Source organism: Panthera leo, chromosome C1 (genome assembly GCF_018350215.1).
Source record: "Panthera leo isolate Ple1 chromosome C1, P.leo_Ple1_pat1.1, whole genome shotgun sequence".
NCBI lineage: Eukaryota > Metazoa > Chordata > Mammalia > Carnivora > Felidae > Panthera > Panthera leo.
In genome coordinates this window covers 42,446,878-42,469,795 of record NC_056686.1, presented here as the reverse complement: position 1 = coordinate 42,469,795, position 22,918 = coordinate 42,446,878, and the positions used below count along the sequence as shown (strand labels likewise).

Below are 22,918 nucleotides of genomic sequence, written 5' to 3'. Positions count from 1 at the left end.
AGATTGACAACATTGTTTACATTTAATATTTTAAAATCCAGTGTTGCACACAAGATTATAAAAAAAGAAGTACTCTCACATTCTGCTGTTGGGACTATACATTGGTATAATCTTTTTTGAAAAAAATTTGGCAATGTCTACCAATTTTTAATGATATACTATCCTTTGACATAGTGAGGCCATTGTTTTGGATTTATCCTGAGTATACATACAAAAGTGTACAAAGACACAAAGATGCTTATTGCAGCATTGTTTATAGTAGCAAAATTGACATCACATATGTCTAGTAGGTATGCTAGGTAAATTTCTTATAATGAGAATACTGTGCAGGCATTAAAAAGAATAAAGAATATCTATAAATGATAATATAAAAAGATTTTAAGATGTAAGTAAATAAAGCTGTCTGCAATGTAGTAAATATACATATATAATACACACATAAAGAAAAGCTGTGGGGTGCCTGGGTGGCTCAGTCGGTTAAGCACCCAATTCTTGATTTTGGCTCAGGTCATGGTTCATGGGATGGAGCCCATGGGATTCTCTGTCCCCTTGCTCTCTGTCCCTCCCCCACTCATGTGCATGCACTCTCTCTCTCTCTCTAAAAATACATAAATAAACATTAAAAAAAAGAGAAAGGCTGCATACAGCCAAGATATGGAAACAATACACATGTCCACCTATAGATGAATGGATAAAGAAGATGTGGTATGTAGATAGATAGATAGATACACACACACACACACACACACACACACACACACACACACATACACACAGTGGAATATTACCCAGGCATAAAACAGGATGAGATCTTGCCACTTGCAATAACATGGATGGACCTAGAAGGTACTATGCTAAGTGAAATAAGTCAGAGAAAGACAAATACCGTATGATTCTACTTATGTATGGAATCTGAAAAACAAAACAGATGAATGAATAAACAAAAAGCAGAGATGGATCCATAAATACTGAGAACAAATTGATGGTGCCAGAGGAAGGGGGTAGGGAGATGGGCTAAATGGGTCAAGGGGAGTGGAAGACAGGCTTCCAGTTATGAAATGAGTAAGTCATGGGGATAAAAGATACAGCATAGGGAATATAGTCAATGGTATTGTAATAGCATTATAGGGTGACAGATGGTACGTATACTTGTGGTGAGCATAGCATAATGTGTAGACTTGTCCAACCACTATGCAGTACTCCTGAAATTAATGTAACATAATGTGTCAAGTATACTTCAATAACAAAAAAAGAAAGACTGTATAAACACACATTTAAATATGCACTTGTATAAGCATAACAATTTGAGGGAGAATATCAAAAAAACTGTAAAAGAGGTTGACTCTGAAAAATAGAACTAAGGGTAAGAAGAAAGAGAAAGACATGCTAAATGTTAAACTTTGTCATCCCATTATAATATTACAAACCATGACAACGCTTTAGAGAACTATTTGGCAGCTTCTTATAAAGTTAAACATACATCTGCCCTCTGACTGAACAATTTTACTCTGGGTTATTAACCCAAGAGAAATGCAAAAGGTGTGTCCACAAATAGACTTGTACAAAAATGTTCATAGCATCCTTATTTATAATGCCCTCAAGCAGGAAAAAACTCAAACATCCATCAACAGGAGAATGGATAAACAAACTGGTATATGGACTACAATTTAGCAATAAAAAAGAATGAACTACTGATACAGGAAAAATCTGGATCAGTCTTAGCCTGATTGAGGGGGAAGAGTTTGGAGAATGGGGAAGACGTTTGAGGGAAGTCAAGGTCCATCTATGTTGTAGCATCTGCCAATACTTAATTTGTGGCATAAGTATATTCTATTGCATGAATATAACACATTTTGTTTATTCATTCATCAAATGATGATCAACATCGAGGTTATTTTCACCTTTTTGGCTATTATAAATAATGCTGCTATAAACAATTGTGTTTTTGTGAGAACTGTGTATTTTATTATATGATAATTATACCTCAATTTTAAGATATAATATGGAGTGAAAAATCATATTGTTACTACAAAGCATTTGATTTCTGAGTGTTTCATTCCAATTTTAGTATATGTGCTGCCGAAGCGAGCACTGATTTCTGAGTGTTTCAGTGAATAGCAGAACAAATTAATTATAATGGCAAACAAATTAATTACAATGAAAATATGTTCCTTCAGAGGAGAAAAAAGTTATGTGTCAATAAAAACAGTTAGCCTGAGGGGCACCTGGGTAACTCAGTTGGTTAAATTCTGACTCTTGATTTCAGCCCAGGTCATGATCTCGCAGTTCATGGGTTCAAGCCCCACATTGGGCTCTATGCTGACAAGGTGGAGCCTGCTTGGGATTCTCTATCTCCCTCTGTCTCTGCTCTTCCCCCACCCAAAAAATAAATAAATAAACATTTTTTTTTTTTTAAAAACCACACAATTAACCTGAAATGCCACATTCATCTCTGGGATGAAAAAAGTTTCAAAAAAAAGAAAAAAGAAAAAGGAGTTTTTTTTATATGAGAGTGAGGAAGCTGTCTAAAAGGAGAATTTAAATCACTGTCTCTATTGCAAACTGCTACTTTTTGTCTTTTTAAAAATTTAGTTCCAGTATAGTTAACACATAGTGTTGTATTAGTTAGAAGTATACAATATAATGATTCAACAATTCTATACATTACTCAATGCTCATCAATATTATTTTACTCTTGCCACACCTGGGTGGCTCAATCAGTTAAGCGTCTGACTCTTGATTTTGACTCAGGTCATGATCTCACAATTTGTGAGCCCCACTATCAGTGCAGAGCCTGCTTCAGATTCTCTCTCTCCCTCTCTCTCTCTGCCCCTCCCCTGCTCATTGTCTCCCTCTCTCCTCTCTCTCAAAATAAACTTAAAAAAAAAAAAAGATTACTCTTAATCCCCTTCACCTATTTTATCCCCCACCCCCCACCCCACCTACCCTTTGGTAACCATCTGTTTGTTCTCTATAGTTAGAGTCTCCTTTTGGTCTTTTTCTTTGTTCATTTTCTTTTCTTAAATTCAACATGAGTGAAATTATATGGTATTTGTCTTTCTCTGACTTATTTCACTTAGCAGTATGCCCTACAGATCCATCCATGCTGTTGCAAACGGCAAGATTTCATTTTTTTTTTTATGTCTGAGTAATATTCCATTATATATAGTACATCTTTATCCATTCATCTATTGATGGACACTTGGGCTGCTTCCATAATTTAGCTACTGTAAAAAAAGCTGCAATTTACATAGGGATGCATTTATCTTTTCAAGTTAGCGTTTCAGTTTCTTGTAGGCAGCATGTAGATGGTCTTGCTTTCTTATCCATTCCATCACCTTATGTCTTTTCATTGGAGTGTTTAGTCCGTTTACATTTAAAGTAATTATTTTTTTTTAATTTTTTTTTTAACGTTTATTTATTTTTGAGACAGAGCATGAACAGGGGAGGAGCAGAGAGAGAGGGAGACACAGAATCTGAAACAGGCTCCAGGCTCTGAGCTGTCAGCACAGAGCCCGACGCGGGGCTCAAACTCACAGACCGTGAGATCATGACCTGAGCCGAAGTCGGACGCTTAACCGACCGAGCCACCCAGGCGCCCCTTAAAGTAATTATTTATAGGTATATACTTATTGTCATTTTGTTACTTGTTTTATGTTTGTTTTTGTAGTTCTTCTCTGTTCCTTTCTTCTCTTGCTCTCTTCTCTCACGGTTTGCTGGCTTTAGTGATATACTTGGATTCTTTTCTCTTTATTTTTTGCATTATGTATTACTGGTTTTTGATTTGTGGTTACTATTAGGTTTATATGTAACATTTTATGCATACAGCAGTGCATGTTCAGTCGATAGTCACTTAAGTGTGAACCTATTATTTACTCTCCTCCCCAACCCCATATTTTAGGTATAGGGTGTCATAATTTACATCCTTTATTCTGTGAATCTCTTGACTTATTTTTATAGGTATACTTATTTTTACTGCTTTTGTGCTTCCTACTTTTCTTACTCCTACTTATGGTCTTTCCTTTCTACTCAAAGAGTCCCCTTTAACATTTCTTATAGGTCTGGTTTAGTGGTCATCAACTCCTTTAACTTGTGTTTGTCTGAAAAACACTTTATCTCTCCTATTCTGAAAGACAGCCTTGCTAGATAGAATATTCTTGGTTGCAGGTTTTCTTTTTTTTTAAGCACTCTGAATATATCATGCCATTTCCTTCTGGCCTGCAAAGTTTCAGCTAAAAAATCAGCTAACAGCCTTATGGGATTTCCCCTGTATGTAATGGTTTTCTTTTTTCTTTTTTCTTTTTTTTTTTTAAACGTTTTTATTTATTTTTGAGACAGAGAGAGACAGAGCATGAACAGGGGAGGGGCAGAGAGAGAGGGAGACACAGAATTCGAAGCAGGCTCCAGGCTTTGAGCCATCAGCCCAGAGCCCGACGCAGGGCTCGAACTCACAGACCACGAGATCGTGACCTGAGTTGAAGTCGGATGCTCAACCAACTGAGCCACCCAGGCGCCCCTGGTTTTCTTTTTTCTTGATGCTTTTAAAATTATCTCTTTCTGTATCACTACTTTTTGTGTTTTAATTACTACATGTCTTGATGTGGACCTCCTTGGGTTGATTTTGTTGGGGACTCTCTGTGCTTCCTGGGTCTGGATTTCCATTTCCTTCCCCAGCTGTTAAGTTTTCAGCTATTATTTCTTCAAATACATTTTCTGCCCCATTTTCTTCTCCATCTGGGATCCCTAAGAGGCAAATGTTATTATGCTTGATGGAGTCACTGAGTTCCCTATTTTCATTTAGTATTATTATTTTTTCTCTCTCCTGTTCAGCTTGATTGCTTTCCATTACTCTGTACTCCAGGTTGCTAATCCATTCTTCTGCCTCCTTTAGTCTACTGTTGATTCCATCTAGTGTATTTTTAATTTCAGTTATTGAGTTATTCATCTCTGATTGGTTCTTTTTTTTTTTTTGTTTTCCATCTCTGTTGAGGGTCTCACTGAGGCCCTTCACTCTTTTCCCAAGTCCAGTGAGTATTTTTATGACCATTACTTTAATTCTCTATCAGGCATACCACTTATTTATCTCTGTTTTATTTAGCTCTCTTACTATGCTTTTATCTTGTTCTTTCATTTGGGACATATTCTTTTGTCTCCTTATTTTGTCTACCCCTCTGTGAGTGTCTATGTGTTAGGAAAGTCAACTATGTCTCCTGCTCTTGAAAGTAGCAGCCTTATGAAGAAGAGGTCCTGTAGTGCCCTGCAATGCAATGTCCCCTGTTCACCTGAACCTGGCACTTCAGGGGTGCCTTTTATGTGTGTTGCTTGCATCCTACTATGGTGCCTGAGCTGCTTTTGCCTTCAGTCCCATCCTCTGCAATGGCTCTCTTTGCCTGTTGCAGACAGTGTTTGGTCCCTGTGTTGTTAGTGGGCCAGTTTGGGGCTGCCTTGGGCTTGAGTAAGTCAGATCAGGCATTTGCTAGAGATGCAGTAACACCAAACAGCAGAGCATTGGCACTTTTCCTGTGCTGTCCCCTGAGAAGCTTTCATTGGTGAGCAGGGACTATAGTGAGACCAGGTATATGCCCCCAGCCCACTGCTGCAACTACAGCTGGATTGGTATATGTGGGTATCTTCCCTTCTCTCCAGGGCAAGAGTCACTTTGGAGTGGTGCCAACCCCTCTTGGGGATGCTTGCACACTGCCAGGCTTGTGGCACTGCTTTGTGTTGACTCCAGCCAAAGGTATACGGGAAGAGGCTGGTCCACAGGAGAATGTGGGGGCAGGGCATGCAGTGGCAGCAAAGTCTGTGCTGGTCCACTGCAGGAGGGGACCTGCAACTGCCCGGTAAAACTCCTGCAGATGCCAGCCAGGTTGCAGGGGGTGGACCTGTGGAGGCTGGACATCCTGTTAGCAAGCTAGGTGGAAAGTGTTGGCACTGTGCTGTTTCCCATATATGTCCATGTGTCTAGGCTGGGGGTAGGAGAGGGAAATGGCACCTGCTAGCTCTTTTGTTCTTGGAGAAGTCTCCCAAAGATCCCTGCCCTTCTAGCACATGTTCTGAGATGAGTATACAAATCTCCCTCCTATATACCCCAGGTTTTTTTCAGACCACTGTTTCTATGCTGTATCTCCACAGGTATGTATGTTGTGCTATTTCTATAAGGGCAAGGACTCAGTTTGCCATGACCAACCCAGTTCTCCCAGAGCGGAGCCCACTGATTTTTAAAATTCCAGCCCTGATAATTGTAAGAACTTGAAATTTTTGACCCCTCTGGTTTTCACAACCAAATGTTATGGGGATTTGTCTTCACCATGCAGGAGTCCCATGCCTGAGGTGCCTGGTACAAAGGTCTGTTTCTCTCTCCTCTCTGCACCTGCAGTGTCCCTCCCTCCTGTAGACAGTCCTGCACATCTCTTTAGCTTCCAAACACATCTGCCGACTTCCTATGCTCTTCAATGTGGCCTCTTCTCTATGTTTAACTGTGGAGAGGGTGTTCTGTCATTCAAGTCATTTTCTGGGTTATTTACACCAAGGTAGGTGTTATCTACTTGTATCCATGGGACAAAGTGAACTTAGGGTCTTTCTACTTCACCATCTTTCCCAGAAGTGCAAACTACAACTCTATGGGGCTTCAATGACCATACCACAGAAATATTTATTATCACTCAGACTTCTTTATGTCCCATTAGCAAAAAGTCAACATTGACGTATGACCTACCTCTTTGGAGGGATAAAGGAAAGAGTTTAGTCTATTTACTAAAGGCAGAAAAGTAGTTTAAAAATGTCTGTGTAGTACTGGGTAAAATAATTATATAGAGAAATTAATGCCTTGAGGCTGTCATACTAGAAGAAAAATTACTTTCTCTACAAATTAAAGAATGTTGTTCTCCTGAAATAGTTATACATTTTCCATGTTGTGATACAAACAATGACTCTATTACCAGCTACAAACAGTTACCTAGATCCAATATGGCATCCTTTTACAGAAATTGTAGGAGGAGAATACTAGCAGTTATTGTTTTTCTACCCCATTTTGGGAACTGTGCTATATACTTCACATATACATATTTCCTAATTTAATCCACAGAACAACTCTGTAAGGTAGATATAGGTTGTTTATTTATTCCCATTTTACATATTAAAAACAACAACAAAAACTAGGAGCAACAAAGCTGTATACTAAAAAGAATGAAGAGGCTAAGATGAAATACAAGACTTCAGTCATACAGAACACACCCCTGCAATTGAGGTACATCAACCTTTCCATTCACAGCCACTGCTCCTAAAAGTTAATCTGCACTATTGTTGCTACTTTCCCACTTCTATTTATTTCTGCATTCCCATGTGTTTCTAGCAAAACATTTCAATAAAATTGTTCCAGTACTTCCAATGGCTTGATAATAGTGAAATCCAAAGGACACTTTTCACTCTATCAATTTAACTTTTCTGGCCTGATGACTTAACTTTTGAAACATTCCTCCCTTGAATAACTGACTATATATTCTTATTATTCTTAAATGTATCTTCCTCTCCACCTATACCTTTAATTTTTATATCTCCTAGGGTTTTATTCTTGATCTTTGTGCTGGATTTGCCAACGTGGTATTCCAAATAGTATTTTCTCTGGTTAAGAAGCTCATTTAATAGCCTCAATAAATGAATACAGGGATGAACACCTATTCACAGCATTCATTGGGCTTACAATGTAGTCTATCACCCTGAAGCAGTTGATCTGATAGTATAATGTAAAAGCCTTTTGAAGACTCTATAATGGTACCAGCAGCACTTTGTAGTGCTGGAGTCACACCCTCCAAAATGTGGAACATATTTTGAATTAATGGTGCTATTTCTCTATAGTCACTACAAAAAGGATCAAAAGATGGAAAAGGGAGTAGCTCCTCTCACTGTTAACCTTAATAATCTACTAGGAAAATTTTGTCATTCCTGAAACTTTGGGTTCTGCTAGTTTAGCAGTCTTAAACACAACAATAGTTCCATTGACCTGAAAGCTAAGCTCACCACCTGGCTTCTGGTGTTGTATACATTTGACAAATGTATAATCACGTGTAGCTGCCACTGTAGTATCACACAGAACAGTCTCATGCCCTTTTCCTCTATGCTGTATACCTTCTTCCTTCCCTCTCCTCTAACACATGATCCTTCTACTACTTCCATATGTTATACATTTGGAATCATATGAGTATGTAGCCTTTTCAGATCAGCTTCTTTCACCTAAGTAATATGCACATAAGGTTCCTCCATGTCTTTTCAATACTTGATAGCTAATATTTTGTTAGCAATGACTAATATTATATTGTCTGGATGCACCATCATTCATGCATTCATTCACCTTCTGAAGGACATTTTGGTTGCTTCTAAGTTTTGGCAATTTAAATAAAGCTGCTATAAACATCCATGTGCAGATTTTTATGTGGACATAAGTTTTCAACTCATCTGGGTGAATGTCAATGAGCACAACTCCTGAATTGTATGGTGGAGGATGTTTCATTTTTTTTATTAAGTTTTTAATTTTACTCCATTATAGTTAACATGCAGTGTTATATAGCGATTCAACAATTCTACACATTACTCAGTGCTCATGATAAGTGTAGGGAATATTTCATTTTGTAAAAACTTGCCAGCATTTGGTGTTGTCACCATTTTGGATCCGGGACATTCTAATAGGTATGTAATGGTATCCTATGGTTTTAATTTGCAATTCTCTAATGACATATGATGTTAAAGATCTTTCCACATGCTTATTTGACACTCTATATCTTCTTTGGTGAAGTGTCTGTTTGGGTCTTTTGCCCAATTTTTAATCATATTGTTCATTTTCTTATTATTTACTTTATAAGAATTCTTTGTTTCCTTTAGATAATAGTCCTTTAGCAGATATGTCTTTTGCAAATATTTTCTCTCAGTCTGGCTTATTTTCTCATTCTCTTAAAATTTTGTCTTTTTTAATCCCTCTATTTCTCCCTTATTTCCTTCTTGTGTATTAAATATGTATTTTCTAGTATACCATTTTCATTCTTTGTCATTTTACTATATATTTTTTCACTATCTTTCCTATATGTTTTTTCTTAACATTTATTTATTTTTAAGAGAAAGAGAGCAAAGCAGGGGAGGGGCAGAGAGAGAGGGAGACACAGAATCCAAAGCAGGCTGCAGGCTCTGAGCTGTCAGTACAGAGTCCAATGCAGGGCTTGAACCCACGAAGGATGAAATCATAACCTAAGCTGAAGTTGGACACTTAACCAACTAAGCCACCCAGGCGGTGCTCTTTCCTATGTTTGAAAGCTATTTTTTAGTGGTTACTCTAGGAATTACAATTAACATCTTAATTTATACCAACCTAGTTTGAATTAATACCAACATAATTTCTTTTTTTTTTTAATGTTTATTTTTTTTGAGAGAGAGAGATAGAGAATGAATGTAGGAGAGTCAGAGAGAGAGGGAGACACAGAATCCAAAGCAGGTTCCAGGCTCTGAGCTGTAAGCCCAGAGCCAGACACAGGGCTCAAACTCACGAACTGTGAGATCATGACCTGAGCCCAAGTCAGACGCTTAACTGGCTAACCCACCCAGGTGCCCCTCCAACTTAACTTCAATAGTATACAAAAATGGTCAGCTATGTTACCTCCACCCTCCTTTGTGTTGTCACTGTCATACAAATAACATTTTTATGCATTGTATGTCTATCAACTCAGATTATTGCTTCATGCAGCTGGACAGGAGGGGAGAAACATGCCAAAATAATGTACTGCTATTGTCTTTATATTTACAAATACACCTACTACTAATGCTACTACTAATGCTCTGTATTTCTTCATATGCTCTTTATTCCACTGTCTAGTGTTTTCTTTTCTTTTTTTTTTTTTTTTCTCATTTTGCTATGGGTTTATTCCTGCTGTTATTTTTTTTTTTTAAATTTATGTCCAAGTTAGTTAGCATATAGGGCGACAGTGATTTCAGGAGTAGATTCCTTAATGCCCCTTACCCATTTAGCCCATCCCCCCTCCTACAACCCCTCTAGTGACCCTCTGTTTGCTCTCCATATTTAAGAGTCTCTTATGTTTTGTCCCCCTCCCTGTTTTTATATTATTTTTGCTTCCCTTCCCTTATGTTCATCTGTTCTGTGTCTTAAAGTCCTCATATGAGTGAAGTCATATGATACTTATCTTTCTCTGACTAATTTCGCTTCACATAATACCCTCTAGTTCCTATCCACATAGTTGCAAATGGCAAGATTTCATTCTTTTTGATTGCCGAGTAATACTCTATTGTATAGATATACCACATCTTCTATATCCATTCATCCATTGATGGACATTTGGGCTCTTTCCATACTTTGGCTATTGTTGATAGTGCTGCTATAAACATTGGGGTGCATGTGTCCCTTCGAAACAGCATACCTATATCCTTTGGATAAATACTTAGTAGTTCAACTGCTGGGTTGTAGGGTAGTTCTACTTTTAATTTTTTTTAATTTTTTAGTGTTGTTTATTTTTGAAGGAGAGAGAGACAGAGTGTGAGTGGGGGAGGGGCAGAGAGAGTGAGGCACAGAATCTGAAGCAGGTTCCAGGCTCTAAGCTGTCAGCACAAAGCCTGACGCAGGGCTCGAACATACGAACCGCAAGACCATGACCTGAGCTGAAGTCAGTTGCATAGCCAGCGGAGCCACCCAGGCGCCCCTCTATTTTTAATTTTTTGAGGAACCTCCATACTGTGTCCCAGAGTATGGGACCAGTTTGCATTCCTACCAGCAGTGCAAAAGAGATCCTCTCTCTCCACATCCTCACCAACATCTGTTGTTGCCTGAGTTGTTAACGTTAACCATTCTGACATGTGTGAGGTGGTATCTCATTGTGGTTTTGATTTGTATTTTCCTGATGATAAGTGAAGTTGAACATTTTTTCATGTCTCGGTTGGCATCTGGATGTCTTCTTTGGAAAAGTGTCTATTCATGTCTTTTGCCCATTTCTTCACTGGATTATTTTTTGGATTTTTTGGGTGTGGAGTTTGATAAGTTCTTTATAGATTTTGGATACTAACCCTTTATCTGATATGTCATTTGCAAACATCTTCTCCCATTCTGTCAGCTGCCTTTTAGTTTTGCTGATTGTTTCCTTTGCTGTGCAGAAGCTTTTTATTTTTATGAGGTCCAATAGTTCATTTTTGCTTTTGTTTCCCTTGCCTCCAGAGATATGTTGAGTAAGAAATTGCTAGGGCCAAGATCAAAGAGGTTTTGCCTGCTTTCTCCTCAAGGATTTTGATGGCTTCCTGTCTTACATTGAGGTTTTTCATCCATTTTGAGTTTATTTTTGTGTTTGATGTAAGAAAGTGGTCCAGGTTCATTTTTCTGCATGTCACTTTCCAGTTTTCCCAGCACCACTTGCTGAAGAGACTGTCTTTATTCCATTGGATATTCTTTCCTGCTTTGTCAAAGATAGTTGGCCATATGTTTGTGGGTACGTTTCTTGGTTCTCTATTCTGTTCCATTGATCTGAGTGTCTGTTTTTGTGCCAGTACCAAACTGTCTTGATGATTACAGCTTTATAATGCAGCTTGAAATCCAGGACTGTGATGCCTCCTGCTTTGGTCTTCTATTTCAAGATTGCTTTGATTATTCAGGGTCTTTTCTGGTTCCATACAAATTTTAGAATTGTTTGCTCTAGCTCTGTGAAGAATGCTGGTGTTATTTTGATAGGGATTACATTGACTATGTAGATTGCTTTGGGTAGTATTGACATTTTAATAATATTTGTTCTTCCTACCTAGGAGCATGGAACATTTTTCCATTTGTTTTCTATTTGTTTCTTCTTCAATTTCTTTCATAAACTTTCTATAGTTTTCAGTGTATAGATATTTCACCTCTTTGGTTAGATTTATTCCTAGGCATTTTATGGTTTTTGGTGCAATTGTAAATGGGATCGATTCCTTGATTTCTCTTTCTGTTGCTTCATTGTTGGTGTATAGGAATGCAACCAATTTCTGTGCATTGATTTTATATCCTGAAATTTTGCTGAATGCATGAATCAGTTCTAGCAGTTTTTTGGTGGAATCTTTTGGGTTTTCCATTTGCGTATCATGTCATCTGCAAAGAGTGAACGTTTGACATCCTTCTGGCCAATTTGGATGCCTTTATATCTTTGTGTTGTCTGATGGCTGAGGCTAAGACTTCTAATACTTTGTTGAATAACAGTGGCGAGAGTAGACACCCCTGTCTTGTTCCTGACCTTAGGGGGAAAGCTCTCAGTTTTCCCCATTGAGGATGATATTAGTGTTGGATCTTTCATATATGGCTTTTATGATCTCAAGGTATGATCCTTCTATCCCTACTTTCTCGAGGGTTTTTATCAAGAAAGGATGCTGTATTTTGTCAAATGCTTTCTCTGCATCTATTGAGAGGATCACATGATTCTTGTCCTTTCTTTTATTGATGTGATGAATCACATTGATTGTTTTGCGAATATTGAACCAGTCCTGCATCCCAGGTATAAATCCCACTTGGTCGTGGTGAATAATTTTTTTAATGTATTGTTGGATCCAGTTGGCTAATATCTTGAGGATTTTTGCATCCATGTTCATCAGGGAAATTGGTCTATAGTTCTCCTTTTTAGTGAGGTCTTTGTCTGGTTTTGGAATCAAGGTAATGCTGGCTTCATAGAAAGAGTTTCGAAGTTTTCCTTCCATTTTTATTTTTTGGAACAGCTTCAAGAGAATAGGTGTTAACTCTTCCTTAAATCTTTGGTAGAATTCCCCGGGGAAAGCCATCTGGCCCTGGGCTCTTGTTTTTTGGGAGATTTTTGATTACTAATCCAATTTCTTTACTGGTTATGGGTGTGTTCAAACTTTCTATTTCTTCCTGTTTCAGTTTTGGTAGTGTATATGTTTCTAGGAATTTGTCCATTTCTTCCAGATTGCCCATTTTACTGGTGTATAATTGCTCATAGTATTTTCTTATTATTGTTTTTATTTCTGCTGTGTTGGTTGTGATTTCTCCTGTTTCATTCTTGATTTTATTTATTTGGGTCCTTTCCTTTTTCTTTTTGATCAAACTGGCTAGGGGTTTATCAATTTTGTTAATTCTTTCAAAGAACCAGCTTCTGGTTTCATTGATCTGTTCTACTGGGTTTTTTTTGTTTGTTTGTTTGTTTGTTTGTTTTGTTTGTTTGTTTGTTTTGGCTTCAATAGCATTAATTTCTGCTCTAATCTTTATTATTTCCTGTCTTCTGCTGGTTTTGGGTTTTATTTGCTCATCTTTTCCCAGCTCTTTAAGGTGTAAGGTTAGGTTGTGTATCTGAGACCTTTCTTCCTTCTTTAGGAAGGCCTGGATTGCTATATATAGTGTTCTTTCATTTCACTATCTCTTTATAAAGGATTTCTTATAGGAGAGGTCTAATGATAAATTCTCTCAATTTTTGTTTATCTGGGAATGTCTTCATTTCTCCTTCATTTTTATTTATTTATTTTTAATATTTATAGAGACAGAGTACGTACCCACATGCACACACATGTGCATGTGCTAGTCGGGGAGGGGCAGAGAGAGACAGAGAGAGAATTCCAAGCAGGCTCCATGCTGTCAGCACAGAGCCTGGCATGGGGCTCGATTCCATGAACCATGAGATTATGACCTAAACTGAAATTAAGAGTCCGTTGCTCAACTGACTGAGCCACCCAGTGCCCCCTCCTTCATTTTTAAAGGGTAGTTTCACTGAATACAGAATTGTTCCTTAGCACTTTCTTTCATCACACTGCTTCAATAGTTTCTGAAACAAAATCAGCTGTTAAGCCTTACTGAGGAATGCTTGTACATGATGAATCTTCTCCCTTGATGTTTTCAATATACTTTTACTTCCAACAGTTTGACTATGATGTGTCTAAGTGTAAATCTCTTTGAGATATTCCTACTTGAAGTTTGTTGAACTTCTTCAATATGCATATAAATGTTTTTTCCTCAAGTTTGGGGAGTTATCAGCCATTATTTCTTCAAATATTCTCTCTGCCCCTTTTTCTCCTCTCCTTCTGAGGTCACTACGTTTATGCTGTTAGTGTTGCTGGGGTCCCACAGGTCTCTGAGGCTCTGTTCATTTTTCTCCTTCTTCTTCCTTTTTTTTTTTTTTTCTGTTCATCAGCCTGGATAATTTCAATTGACTTACCTAAAACTTTTACTGATTTTTTCTTCTGCCTGCTCATATTTTGTATTGAGACCCTCTAGTGAATTTTTCATTCCAGTTACTATACTTGTCAATGCCAGAATATATTTGGTTCTTTTCTATAATTTCTACCTAGTAATTGATATTTTCTATTTGGTTGTGACACTTTCCTTTAGTTCTTTAGATATAGCTTCCTTTAATTCTTTGAACACACTTAAGTAGATGATTGTCTTTGTCTAGTAAATTCAAAGCTTGGCCTACCTCAGTTTCTATTGACTGTTTTTCCCCTATGTATGGGCCATACTTTCTTGTTTCTTTGCATGTCTCACATTTTTTTTGTTAAAAACTGGCTATTTTATATAATAAAATATGGCACCTCTAGAAATCAGATTCTTCCCCTTTCTCAGAGTTTGTTGTTGTTGACTTTTCCAAACTGATTCTGTAAAGTCTATATTCTTTGTCACAATTGATCATTATATTTTCTTCTTGGTTACCTTAGTGGTTAGCTAATGGCTGGACAGAGATTTTCTTAAGTGTCTGGAACTAATAAGTCTCCCAGTTTTTGCTGAAGCTGCGTGTGTGTGTGTGTGTGTGTGTGTGTGTGTGTGTGTGTATTGGGGCACTCAGCCAGGCAGTTTACAACTTCACCTTAGCCTCTACTTCCCAATTGCGCAGAGCCCCAAGGTTAGCCAGAGGTAAGAGCTTAAGATCTTGTTAGGTCTTTTCTGAGCATGAAGAAAGCCTTGAACATACATACAATCTTCATGTATATACTGGGTGTTCTAGATTCTTAGGGACATGTCAGATCTTTTCAAAGACCCTTAATAGACATCTCATTCCCTGGTTTTTTCTTTTAAGGTTTTTGGTTGGGTCTTTTGTCCCAATTATCAGCACCTCAGGCAGCTATGTTGTTAAGCCAATTGTTGTTAATTATTCTTAACAAGTGATTCTGGAGAAAATACTCTGCAAGTTCTGTGTCAGGTTACTTAAAGACAAGCATTTTAAGAATGGTTTACCAGGGAACTGTCAGACAGGTCAAATAATGACAATTCTCTAAGAATGGGGCTTTGAAAGAACTCCAATTCAATTTTGACTCCTCCAGTGCTGGCCAGGCTGCTGGTTTCTACCATGATTGCAGGCTACTGCTTTCAAGACTACCATGGAGCTGGGGCAAAGGGGAGTGGTATTAGAGCAAGTCAAAATGCCATTAAAGCTTAGTGTTCTTATGGAGATTCATCAGACTGTTTTTAAAAATGTTCCCCCAGATTGTTGTAACCCTTTGGTTAATTTCCAGAGTTCTGTAAAAACTTGATCTTGACAATTTTTTTTTTAAGTAGGCTTCACACCCAGTGCGGAGCCCGATGTGGGGCTTGAACTCACAACCTTGAGATCAAGACCTGAGCTGAGATAGAGTTGGAGGCTTAACCAACTGAGCCACCCAAGCGCCCCAGTCTTGATAATTTTTGCAAGTGTTCTTAGTACTTTTATAAAGGAGAGTATTTGTCAGATATTGTTATTCTGTCACTCCCAGTAATATCACTCTCATTCCCCTCATTTTCAGATTACTTCGAAATATAGTGGATTGTTCAGAGCAATAATAACAATAGTATACTGTGGGGTTTACAAATATTTTGGAAGTGCTTGGAAATATGCTGTTGTAAAAGTCCCTTACATTATATGTAAAATGGCATAACATTATTTGAAGGTAGACTGTGGTTAAATTAAAGATGTATGTTGCACATTCTACAGCAACCACTAAGAAATAAGAAAAAGAAATAATTCAACAGAAAAGAGAAAATAAAATACTAAAAAACACCCAATGAACAAAAAGCACAAAAAAGAGAAAAGAACCAAAGAACAAACCAGACAAAATAAATAACAAGGTGGCACCTTCTACTGCAACTATCTATGTGTGCACATTTGTCTACCTATCTCTTACTCTCTGTTTACAAGTATCTATTCACTAGGTAATAAACTTACTAAATTTAAGTGGTAAAGAAAAATAAACCAGTTAATTGCTATAATGAATACACTGTTAATTCTAACTTCTCTCTTTTGGAATTTGTAATAATTTATAAAATATTTAATATATAAGACAATATGAAAAAATACAAAGCTCAGCTATCTTCATAAAAACAAATCCCAGATTTTAGTACTAAATTATTTTATAAACTTTTCTGGTATAATTTCATTTTACAATTAAGGAAACTAAGATTCAAAGTGATTAACTGACTAATTGATAACTAATCAAAATAGTCACATGGCCAATCAGCAGTAAAGTCAAAGTAAAATTCTTATTTCATAACTTCTAGTCCAATTCTCCAGAGAAAAAAATTTCCATGTAACACCAACCACATATACAACTACATACAAATAATGTGCTCATTTCAACTTATTCTTATCCATCCAGCAGGTCTAGCAAGATCTCTATTTGGAACATTTTAATTTAAATTGTACACCTATTTGAAAATAATCAAACTTAAAAAATATTGTATGTTGGGGCACCTGGGTGGCTCAGTCAGTTAGATGCCTGACTTGGGCTCGGGTTGTGATCTCATGGTTCATGGGTTCGAGCCCCACATCAGGCTCTGCACTGACAGTGTGGAGCCTGCTTAGGATTCTCTCTCTCTGAGCCCTCCCCTGCTTGCACGCTCGCTCTCTCTCTCTCTCTCTCTCAAAATAAATAAACATTAAAAAAATATTTTAAAAAATATATGTATATTGAATTTAGAGTTTCACCTAATTCAAATTTTCATCAGTTAAGATTATTAAAATGCACTATACTTAAAGGAAAATTTAAAATAACATGACTAAATAATCATTTAAAGCACTGGCTACCAGGTTCAGAGAATACAATTCTTCATTCAAATCAATGGCTAAACAATTCACACTTATATAAAAAATGATAACAAAAAAATTAGGAAATGTGTGTGTAGTATTACCTGTAGCTCCCAGTGGATGTCCCTTTGAAATCAATCCACCACTAGGATTTATGACCCACTTTCCTCCATAAGTATTATCTCCCCTATCAACCAGTTTTCCACCTTGCCCTAAAGGAAAAATAATATTCACAAAGGTTAAAAATAACATTGGTCCAAATGATACGTTTTTTTTTTAAATTTCAGTATAGCCAAGATCTTCTTATAGTAAACATTTCTTAACAGTTCAAACTAATATCAAACTGATATAAGCACTCTTTTTTAAAAAAATTTTTTAATGTTTATTTATTTTTGAGAGAGAAAGAGAGTATGGGGGAGGGGCAGAGAGAGAGGGAGACACAGAATCCAAAGCAATCTCCAGGCTCTGAGCTGTCAGCACAGAGCTGACACAGGGCTTGAACCCACAAACAGTGAGATCATGACCTGAGCCGAAGTTGGATGCTTAACCAACTGAGCCACCTAGGCACCCCCTGATATAAGCACTTCTAAAAGCTACATAATAAATACTGAGTAATAAAGATTTATATTTTAAGAACATTTCATACATTAAACAGAGTTCCTATTTAGAATTTCTTAAGAGCTCTCTGGCTTCCAAAATTGCTACAAATATAACAGAGATTCAAAGACCCCGAAGAATGGAAGTGGATCCAATACTATAACTAAAATAATTGCATCAGCTTTAAAAATCCATAATTGTGCCCAATGTATTCATTTTTATTTTCAATTGCACTGTTATATGATCTATAAACATTCCCAGCAAGCCGAGGGGAGAGCATGGGACATGAAATGAAGGGATGAAATGAAGTAGATGAAAATACTGTTGAGCCATAAGCATAAGCTTAAAAGAAAATGAAAATTACATGCTTGGTGGCTTCAACATTTCTATCAACTCTCTGGTCATTCTTCCAGGTGGTTAAGGAGTAAATAAAAATCCATGTAGGCTATAAAATATTCTTCCAGCTGGTATTTCTGATAATGAAGTGGAACCTCCAAAGAAAGATGGTGGTTATGGTACTGTCAGAGATGGCTAATAGCTTTTATGTACTCCCTTTGTGTCAGGCCTTGTTCTAATTATTACATATATCTACATAATTTAATCCTCAACACTATGAAGTATGTGTTATCATTCCCATTTTACAGATGAGGCAACAGTCACATAGATGTTAAGTAACTAGCCAAGGCAACAGCAGGGGACTAATCTAGGATTAATCATCAGGCAGCCTGGCTTCATAGCCCATGTTCTTAACCAATATATTTTATTGCCTTCAAAAACCAAAGAGTTTCTCTATTGGTAAAATGAAACACACTAATCACAAAATTTTTTATGACTCACACTTCTTTTTTTTTTTTTATGAGTTTATTTTTAAGTAATTTCTACACCCTATGTAGGGCTCAAACTCACAATCCTGAGATCAAAAGTCACATGCTCCACTGACTGAGCCACCCAGAAACCCCTATGACTAACACTTCTAATTTCACTTTAAATCTAGGTTGTAGATTAAAAACCATCCACTGAGGTATTCTTTTATTTTTTGGTGTTTCTGACATAGAGCCTGATACAAGGCTCTGGTCATAACAGGTATTCTACCTGCCATTACTGCTTTTAGAACTCCTAAATATTGTTACTATACCAAGTAATAGCAGACTGAATACAAACCAACCCCAAGAATGGAATAATTCACTGCATTTTCTTTTTTATAATATATACAACCTATTAAGTATTAGAAGATTCCACTGGCAATATCTTGAGCCCATCAACTAAAAGTGATCCAGAGATGAAAGTACTATAACAACCATTCTTATGGGCCACCAATAAGAAAATAAATAGAAAGCAATTATGTGCCAAAACTGCACTGGAAGCTAGGGGATACAGCAATAATGAAGCAAATATCCCCATTCTAATGGAATTAACTTCACTGTCAGGAGAGGTGTAAGGAAGAGACAGACAATATGTAATGAAAGTAAGATATATAACAGAGTGGTGATAAGAACCATGGGGTGGGGTAAAGGCAGGAAAGGGGGTACAGTAAGTGTTGGGACCAAAAAGACAGGGTAAGGAGTTCACATTTTAAACCAAGTTATGGGAGAAGTCTTCCACTTTGACATTTGGTCAAAGACCTTAAGGGAATAAGGGAGCAAATCATATGGATATGTGGAACAAAGAAAGGCCCTGAGCTAGAAGTAAGTCTGGAGTGTTTGAGGAAAGAGCCCAATGCAGCTGCAGCAAAGTAAAAGAGTCGGAGATGTAGAAGTCAGAAAGATGTGAGAGGGGAATAAAAAGGACCGATCACATTTGGCTTTTACTCCTGAACGAGACGATCAGAGGAATGATATTGATCTGCTGTATGCTTTTAACAGAACCATGAAAGCTTCATTATAGAAAATAAACCATAAGGAGACAAGGCAGAAGAAGGGGTGCCAGTTATGAGACTACTGCAATAATGTAAGTGAGAAATAACGGTGGTCTGGACTAGGCTGGTAGTGATAAAAAGTGGTAAGATATGGTTGTATTCTGGATATATTTAGAAGGCAGAGTCCATAGCCACCAGGACTTAGAGATGGATTCCAAGGGGCTATGAAAGAATGAGAGGAACTGGAGCAAAAGGAGAATGGGGAAGACTGAGGAAGGAGGAAGTCTGGGTCACAGCAGAAGCTCAATTTGGACTTGGATTTGAGATGCTAATGAGACATCCAAAAAACTCTTGAAAAATAGGCAGCTGGACATATAAGTCTAGAGATCAGGGAAGTGGTGTAAGCTAGGGATATAATTTTGAAAGTCATCATCATATATCAAAATGTATATATATTTAAAACCTTGAGATTATGTTCCAGTTCTACTAAGGCAGCATAGCATATATATTCACTATAGCCTATGTCTCCCACTGTTTACAATATAAAACACTAGATAAAATACAAAAAACAACTACTTGAAGACTCTGAAAAGTCAACAAACGCAGGGGAATCATGGAGAGTTAAAACTTGGAGAAGCCACTATACAAGGGTAAATTCCAAGTTTTCTCTTTTTAGGCTCTCTCAACAGCTTTGTTCCAAGGGTGAGCACCATCCTGAGCATTACTGGCAGCAGGGAAGCATAGGTAGCCAAAACTCTAACAGAAACTCCATTTTTCTAACCAGAGGAATGAGGAAAAGAAACCCATACAGGTCAGAGAGTAAAAGAGAAAGTTCACAGAGGAGAGAGGCAGAGAAGAGGATCCCTTATTTCTATGTATTAGAGGTATTAGGCATTTAGTGGGTAGAAACCAGGAATGCTGCTAAACTTCCTGCAATACACAACCCCCAAGACCAAGAATAATCTAATTCATCAACAACATTGAGGTTAAGAAATCCTGCAACCACTAAAACAAAAACAAAAACCAAAAAAACTGGGGGTGTTAAATGGGTGGCAGATGAGCATTAAGGAAGGCACTTCTCGGGATGAGCACTGGGTGTCATATGTAAGAGATGAATCACTGGGTTCTACTCCTAAAGCCAAGACTATACTGTATGTTAACTAACTTGAAAATACAATACAATACAATACAATACAATACAATACAATACAATACAATTAAATTAAAAAACAAAGAAACTAACTAAAGAGATATGGCCAAAGTCCAATACACAAAATAAAATTCATACTAAATATATTCAAATAGAGGTGCCTGGGTGGCTTAGTTGGTTAAGTATCTGACTCTTGACTTTGGCTCAGGTCATGATCTCACAATTCATGGGATCAAGCCCTGCATCCAGCTCTGCACTGACAGTGTGGAGCCTGCTTGGGATTCTCTCTCTCCCTCTCTACCTCTCCCCCACTTATACGCATGAATTCTCTCTCTCTCTCTCTCTCTCTCTCTCTCTCTCTCTCTCTCTCTCTCTCTCTCAGAAATAAATAGGATCACCTGGGTGGTTCAGGAAGTTAAGCCTCTGACTCTTGATTTCAGCTCAGGTCAATGTCCCACAGTTTGTGAGTTTGAGCCCCACATCAGGCTCTGTACTGACAGTGTGGAGCCTACTTGGTATTCACTCTCTCCCTCTCTCTCTGCCCCTCCCCATGTGCTCTCTCTGTCTCTCAAAATAAATAAATAAACTTTTTTTAAAAACTATCTTTAAGAAATAAAAATATACATTTAAAACCAAAAAATAAAAACATAAAATAAAAATATTCAAATAATCCAAAAGAAAGCAGGAGAGGGAGAACAGAACAAAAAACAGAGAGCACAACAGGTAAGAGATAAAAATGGTCAAGTTAATGATCTTAATAATCTAAGTCACACTGTCCAACAGAAATATAATGCAAATCACATATGTACTTTAAAATTTTCTAACATATAATTGTTTAATATACATTTTATTTAACCCAATATATCCAAACTATTTCATTTTAACATGTAAGCAGTAAAAAAATTAATACTGTACATTCTATTTTTCATATTAAGTTTTCAAAATCCAATGTGTACTTCACACAACACATCTCAATTTGGAACAGCCACATTTCAAGGATTCAATAATTACATATAGTTAATGGTTACTGTATTAGAGCAGATTTAAATACTCCAGTAAAAAGGTAGAAATTGACAAAAGCTAAAAAATGATACACTACTACCTACAAGAGATATACCTTATACAGATAAACAACATAAATAGATTAAAAGCTAATGAATAGAAAATATATATCATGCAAACAGTACGCATAAAAAGGCTGGAGCAACTATGTTAGTCAGACAAAAAGAGACTTCTAAACAAAGACTATAACCAGACATAAAGCAAGATATTCATAATGAAAAAAACAGAAGATATACAACTATAAATGTGCTTGTGCTTGCAAAATAAAGCAAAAATTGATAGAACTAGAAGGGAGAGAGACCATTCCACAATTTATGTAGGAGATCTTAACACCCCTCTCAGCAAATGATAACAGCAAAACAAATAAATCATTAGAGACATAGATCTGAAAAATCCTATCAATCATCTCAATTTAATTGATATGTTTAGAACATTACATCTGATAACTGCAGAATCTGCATAATTTCCAAGTGCAGTGATAGATAAATTCACCAATATATACCACATGTTGAGCCATAAAATAAAAATCATAAATTTGAAAGGATCAAAATCAAAGTGTATTCTCTTACTATAGCACAATTAATTAGAAAGCAATTAACAGTAATATATCCAGGAAAATTCTAAATACCTGGATATTAAATTTTTTTAATGTTTATTTATTTATTTTGAGGGAGGGAGGGGCAGAGAGAGAGGGAGAGAGAATCCCAAGCAGGTTCCATGGTGTCAGCACAGAGCCCAATGTGGGGCTCAATCTCACGAAATGCGAGATCATGACCTGAGCCGAAATCAAGAGTTGGACACTTAACCAACTGAGCCACCCAGGTGTCCCTCTCCTATTATTCTTTTAATGTCTATAGGATCTATAGTGATAACTTCTTTTTTATTCCTTGTATTGGAGATTGGTGTTCTTCTTTTTTCTTGATCTATCTAGGTAGAGGTTTGTCAGTTTTGTTGAGCTTTATGAAGATTCAGCTTTGGCTTTGTTAATTTCCTTTATTGTCTGTTTTTTCCATTCCATTGATTTTGGCTCTTCAATTTTAACTTTCTTTAACTTTGGGTTTACTTTGGCTTTCTTTAAGTTTCTTACAAGAGAAACTTAGGTCATTTATTTTAGATCTTTCTCCTTTTCAAATGTAAGTATTTAAAGTTGCACATTTTCCTCTAAGCAGTATTTTAGCTACCTTCTACAAAATTTGATATATTTCATAATTATTCAGTTCAAAATTTTTTTAAATGTTTAAAATGATTAAGCAT

At 36.8% G+C, this 22,918-nt stretch overlaps 1 protein-coding gene across 5 annotated transcripts in view; it reads right to left on the bottom strand.

The window, feature by feature from the left end:
- Positions 1 to 22,918, bottom strand: part of SCP2 (sterol carrier protein 2) — a 124,336-nt gene that overhangs the window by 48,504 nt on the left and 52,914 nt on the right. For all 5 annotated transcript variants that reach the window (XM_042951343.1, XM_042951346.1, XM_042951344.1 and 2 more), the window contains one exon: positions 17,105 to 17,212. In XM_042951343.1, the coding sequence (XP_042807277.1) occupies positions 17,105 to 17,212 (108 nt within the window). The remainder of the gene's footprint in view (positions 1 to 17,104; positions 17,213 to 22,918) is intronic.